The sequence below is a fragment of the Dipodomys ordii genome, unplaced genomic scaffold (assembly GCF_000151885.1).
Source record: "Dipodomys ordii isolate 6190 unplaced genomic scaffold, Dord_2.0 Scaffold157, whole genome shotgun sequence".
NCBI lineage: Eukaryota > Metazoa > Chordata > Mammalia > Rodentia > Heteromyidae > Dipodomys > Dipodomys ordii.
The window spans coordinates 1,333,779-1,340,129 of NW_012267373.1; the positions used below are offsets into that span (position 1 = coordinate 1,333,779).

Here is a 6,351-nt window from a genome sequence, read left to right on the forward strand (position 1 = left end):
GTCCCCCCACCCCCCGCGCCCGAAGCCCTCGCCACTGCCAACACCTCACCTCGCCCCCGCCGCCATCTTCCTCCTCCCTCGGCGGCCCCGCCCCCGCTGGTACATGGACGATTCTGATTGGCTGCTCAACGGCTCTGACGCGGCCTCGGGGTCGAGGATGTGGCCGAGCCCCGCGCGGCTCAGGGAGGTCTTGCGCCTGCGAACTAGGAGGGCGGGAGACCTCGTGCGCCCCCTGGGGGAGAGGAGGGCGAGCAACAGCCGGCGCAGCTAAGGCACACGTGTCAGTACAGCACTGGGACCCCACAGCCTGGGCGTCGTATGCTGACTGTCCGTCTCCTCCCTTGAACCTGACTGGTGTCCAAAAGAGTAAAAGTGACTAAGTGGGTTGGAAATTACAAATGCCAGAGAACACCAGGATAGAAAGCAGCCTTCAGGATCTCCAAGAGGAAAGTGTCCCCAGAGCTGGAGTGTGCCCCCCTCCCCCACCCCAGGAGGTCCTGCTGTGGTCCAGCCTCCCATCAGATGCTAACTCTTCACCGAGTGGAAATGAAGATCTCCAGTGATGCTCCTGAGACACACCTCCTTGAAGAGGAATCCTTACTGGGTGTCCATAGCTTAGTTTGTAGGAGAGGTTGGGCCGCAAGTGATTATTGACTAGCCCATCCTCCGCCGCCCAGTTATGTTTGCAGGAACAGGAAAATGGATATGATCCCTGGTCTCGGTCACTAGCTCTGTTTTTAAGGTCAACCCCCAGCGGCCCTGAACCTGCCCTTTTACACACCTGTCGGGTCTTCAGAGTGCCTCTAGGCCAGCTCTGAACTTCCCAACAGCAGTGCTGTACTATTTTGCCCCTCTTGCTCAAGCTCTTCCCTTCTTAATGCCTGTTTCCCAATGAAGGATTGCCCAAGTCCCAACACATTGCTCAAGGATTATCCCACCTTCATAAATCTCTCTCTCCCTCCCTCTGTCTCTCCCTCCCTCTCTCCCTCTCTCTCCCTCTCCCTTTCTCTCTCTCTCTCCCCCTCCCTCCCTCCCCCCCCCCCATCTCTCCTGTCTCACTGGACTCTCAAGACTAACTGCAGCCAAGATTCAGTGGGCTGAAACGGTAATCAATGCACAATAGATCTACTTTACCTCTAGTGGTTGTTTCCAAAATCTGGCTGCTGTTCTGCATGTAGAAGAAGGAAGGAAGTTCTTTGTCTGTTGCCCTGAGCAATAATCCTGGAATGACCGAAACTGCACAGCTGCCGTCACACTGTACACGAAGCCATCTTCTTGTAAAGGTTTTTCTTATTTTGTCATTTCAAAGAGGAACAAATGTACCATTCTTAGTAAATTTGGGTTCCAATAAAAAGTTTGGCTTTCCTAAACATATTTAACCTTCTGCCCCAGCCCAAATTTGAACCACGGACTGAAAAATGTAGTTATGACGCTTCAGAAAGATATTAAGTTCCTAATATTATGGAGATAGTGTTATTCACTTTTCGGTTAGAAAATGCTTTACATGGGCTGGGAAGGTGGCTCTGTGGTAGAGCGCTTGCCTTGCATGCTCGAGGCCCTGGGTTCGATTCCTCAGCACCACATAAGCAAAAAGAAAAAAAGCCAGACGTGGTGCTGTGGCTCAAGTGGTAGAATGCTAGCCTTGAGCTGAAGAGCTGAGGGACAGCACCCAGGCCCAGAGTTCAGGCCCCACGACCGGACCCCCCCCCAAAAAAGAAAATGCTTTATATTACTTAATTCTCATCACCAACTATGAACTAGGTAGGGTAGGTAGAACCACCTAGATTGTATGGAAAAGAACACAATTGACAGACTACTAACAACAATGAATAAGGATTTGGGTCCTCACAGCTCTAATTTAGTGTAATTATCTTCTTACTCTCTTCCCAGTTTCCTCATCTGTAAACTGCGGTTGGCGAGGTTGGAGCAAGGCTGAATCAAACTTCACTCCATAGTTGTAAGAGCTAAGGTGATTATACATACAAACTCTCTAGTATATTGTCCAGTCTATAGTGACCACTATACAACAGTCAGTATCTCAATCTACTGCAAGAAGGAATGAGAAACCATTTCTATATGCTTTTTTATTTAGAGAAAATAGCATATTGTAAATGTTAATTGTATACAATTGCAATCTTGTGTTGAAATCGTACTAGTAGCACTTTGCCAGGAAGGATGGTTAATGCTTGTAATCCTAGCTGCTTAGGAGACTGAGCTCTGAAAACTGGAGTCTGGAGCCAGCCTAGGTAGACAAATCTACAAGACTCTTACCTCAAACAATTAGCAAAAAGCCACAAGTAGAAGCATAGCTCAAGTGGTAGAGCATTGGAAGGGAGAGCATGAATTCTGACAGGAAAAAAAATGTTAATATTAAGAAAGAAAAGTTGATTCAAATAACATACTCTTGTTTCTTTTTGGGGGAGGGCCTCCAGTCATGGGGCCTGAACTCTGGGCCTGGGCGCTGTCCCTCAGCTCTTCAGCTCAAGGCTAGTGCTCTACCCCTTGAGCCACAGCACCACTTCCGGCTTTTTTTTAATGTGGTGCTGAGGAATCGAACCCAGGGCCTTGGCATGCAAGGCAAGCGCTCTACCACTGAGCCACCTTCCCAGCCCCACATACTCTTGTTTCTGTTGGGTCACATTCTAATAATAGAGCCAAGTACAGCATTTAAAAATGAATATTATTTAATATGCAGTTATGTCGCTGGGCACCGGTGGCTCATGCCTATCATCCTAGCTACTCAGGAGGCTGAGCTCTGATGATCACAGTTCAAAGCCATCTCTGGAAAGGAAAGTCTGTGAGATTCTTATCTCCAATAAACCACCAGAAAGCCGGAAGTGGTGCTGTGGCTCAAGTGGTAGAAGGCTAGCCTTGAGCTGAAGAGCTGAGAGACAGAGTTCAAGCTCCATGACTGACTAAAAGAAAATAAAATACAGTATGTCAAGTGTATAAATTTAAAAAGTGAGACTGAGCTTTTAATTTTTATAATGTCCTTGATAATGAAAGCTTAAAACTTTCAAACTAAGAAGATATCATATCAAGCCAGCATACCAATTTGTCAATAAACTTCTTGAAAATTAGAAATAATTTTCTTTATCTCTGATTTTTCTAAAGTTGGAATATGAAATGCTTTGGTACAGTTATTAGGGAATGTTTATCCTTCCTGGTGCTTCCTAGATTTGGCTTCCAACATTAACTTGGGGAGAAATGATTGCTTGTTATTGCTTCAAGTATAGCTCTTATTCTTTCTTCTCTTTTTTTCTTCTCCATCAGGCATATGTTACACTGTTTTAGCAATTTTACAATATCTGCTAAGGGAGAAATAGTCTAATGATATATACTCATGCTCAGTTCTTTCTCAGCTGTGTCCAGTTTACTAATGAGCCCATTAAAGGCATTCCTCATTTCTTTTATGCTGCTTTTATTTCAAACATCTCTTTTGTATTATGATTTTTATCTGTGTACATTTCTAATTTATTCTTCCATGCTACCTACTTTATGTATTAGACTTATAGTTACATATAGTTTACATATAGTTACTTATAGTTTACATATAGTTACTTATAGCCTCATAGTTACTTTACATCACTGGTCTCATCATCTCAACCTGACTACCAATATCCAGATATGTTTGTGATTCTCTCTGTCTCTTTCAAACTGTAATAAAGAGACACATTGTCCTGGGTAAGAGGATTTGCCATAAATGGACCAGTAGTAGCTTGGTAAGAAGGTAAGTAGAGGAGGAAAGCATTCTGCAGTCCCATGATTAGTGTCAATCTTTCGGTGTCCTAAATTAGGTGGGACAGGATAACTAGATTGGGATGGAACTTTCTTTCTAAGTTGTTTAGCTTCTGATAAAACTTCACTAAGTTAGGATCTGGATAAACAGCTTTTGAGGGGGACAAACCTTGCTAAGAAGAATAGAGTTTTCTGGTGGTTATTAAAATTGTGCCTTTCCTCCTTTTATGAGAAGCAGGCAAGGACTTTTCTCCACTCACTTGAGAACTTGATGAAGCTCTTAAAGATACATCTCACAAAAATATGGAAGCCCCATGAGTAGGCCTCCCTGGTATTTGTAACCATCAGCCTTGTCTCCTGTGAGCCTCCCGTATCCACCAAGTATAGCTGAGATTTTCCTACATCGGCGCTGATTCCCATGAAGGTTTCTTCTTCTGAGTTTGTAATCTGGCAAGTTGTGACTTTCAGTATTCATGTGCTGGTTCCTTCAGTTTGGGAGCAAGGCAGTGGTCTGTGCTGGGACCTCACTTCTCTGACCAATCTAAGAACAATCGGTGATTTTTCAATTTGATTTGCCTTTTTATTTTTGTAAATAGGATGTGATGGTTTCAAATCTCCTATGTGCCAGCCCAGAGACTGGAAGTCTAAGAACCATTTCTGTGAGTGAAATTTTATTGGAGGCTGGGAAGGTGGCTCAGTGGTACAGTGCTTGCCTTGCATGCATGAGGCCCTGGGTTCGATTCCTTAGCACCACATAAGCAGAAGAAGCCAGAAGTGGTGCTATGACTCAAGTGGTACAGTGCTAGCCTTGAGCTGAAGAGCTGAGGTACAGTGCCCAGGCCCAGAGTTGAGGCCCATGACTGGCAAATAATAATAATAATAATAGGAACACACCCATATCTATTTGTTTACACTTTACAGCAAAGTTTTGTAGCTTCAACAGAGAACTCAACTCACAAACTCTAAAATATATATTATTTGGTTAATGATGAAAAAAGTTTCCAATACCCAATTTACAGTATGAAATCTCCTAACCACAAGGCACTTTATTCTTTGTTGGTAAAAGCTGAAGTGCTCGTGTAAAACTAATATTCCTAGAATTCTCATCTTGTGGATTGGATTGACAAAACTGCAATGATGGGAGTCCTAACCACTAGGATTGGCTCAGGGTAATCCCAGTTAGTTTTTCCTGTATGTTCTCTGGACAAACTGTAAACAGCTATCACCATTACAGTGGTATGGTATGTAGAGTTATACAGCCAGGCCCTGGTTCTAGGAATGTGCCTAACTCTATATTAGCTTAAGATAAACTAGCTGCATTTACTCTAAGATGAAGTAACTTTTGTACTAACTAATATGTGTGCCTTCCATTGGACCCAGATTCTAGGATCCACTTGGTTCTTTCATCTATCAGTAAATCCCCTCATTAATCCCTGATCTGTATGTTTTCTTCAGTGTCACCATCCTAGGGGCTGTCATACACTGGGATTGAGTTGTTCCAGAATACCCAGAAAGTAAGAAACTAGCTAGACTACATGCCAGCTTCATTTGTTGTTTGCCTTCTAAGACAAGATCTCCTTGTAACCCAAGCTGGCCTCCAATTTGTGATCTTCTACCTCAGTTTTCTGCATGCTAAAAATACAGGTGTGCACCACCAAACTTGACTCTGCTACATATTTTTTTAAAATTTTTAATTGTTTTGAAACTCATATTTAATGTAATCTTGCCTTTTCTTTTAAAAATATCTTTAAGGGGCTGGGAAGGTGGCTCAGTGGTACAGTGCTTGCCTTGCATGCATGAGGCCCTGGGTTTGATTCTTCAGCACCACATAAGCAGTAAAAGCCAGAAGTGGCGCTGTGGCTCAAATGGTAAAATGCTAGCTTTGAGCTGAAGAGCTGAGGGACAGTGCCCAGGCCCACAGTTCAGGCCCCATGACCGACCAAAAATTGAAACCAAAGGGGTTTCAATTCAACATGTCACTCCTCCCATCATTCTCTCTGACCTGTCCAGCACTACCCATGCCCTCATTCCACGTTCCATTTTGGCATAAGCACATTGAATATTATGAGTGAATTTGCCCAACATTACTCTCTCTGTCAGTCTCTTCTTCACCTGAAGCTCAACTCTCAGACACAACATGTTTCAGGTTCCTGGTCTTTATTTTGTTAAATTGCAAGTTAATTTTTCAAAAGAGTTACACCATTTGACTCTACTCCTGCATATACTATACGTTAATTTGTGTGTGTGTGTGTGCGCGCGCACGTGTGTGTTTGTGCATGTAGGTATATGTACTACCTTACTAAGAAAAAGATTATTTTCATTCAGAAACTTCTAGGTTAGAAGCATTTTACAATAAGGATACAAAAATCACAAAATCCATTCTTTGGGTTTGTCTTTACATTAAAGGACTTAATAGAAACTTCCTGAGGTTTTTGAGTTGATCAGATAAATTTACACTCACATAATGCTTAAAATTATGAAAAATGTAAAGTTATATTTTGAACAATTAACTCATAAATGCTGACAAATTTGTATGGCTGAGCGTGCACACGCACACAGGTGCATGCTAGTCCTGGGGCTCAAACTCAGGGCATAGGCACTGTGCCTGAGCTT

At 43.1% G+C, this 6,351-nt stretch overlaps 1 protein-coding gene across 1 annotated transcript in view; it reads right to left on the reverse strand.

Annotated features, from left to right (window-relative positions):
* The window catches only part of Nus1 (nuclear undecaprenyl pyrophosphate synthase 1 homolog (S. cerevisiae)), a 24,715-nt gene extending 18,838 nt beyond the window's left edge, over positions 1–5,877 (reverse strand). The window contains exons 1-3 of the mRNA XM_013032779.1: positions 5,741–5,877; positions 1,135–1,271; positions 50–351 (exon numbers count right to left, since the gene is read on the reverse strand). Of these exons, the coding sequence (XP_012888233.1) occupies positions 50–351; positions 1,135–1,271; positions 5,741–5,877 (576 nt within the window). The remainder of the gene's footprint in view (positions 1–49; positions 352–1,134; positions 1,272–5,740) is intronic.
* Positions 5,878–6,351: the final 474 nt, after the last annotated feature.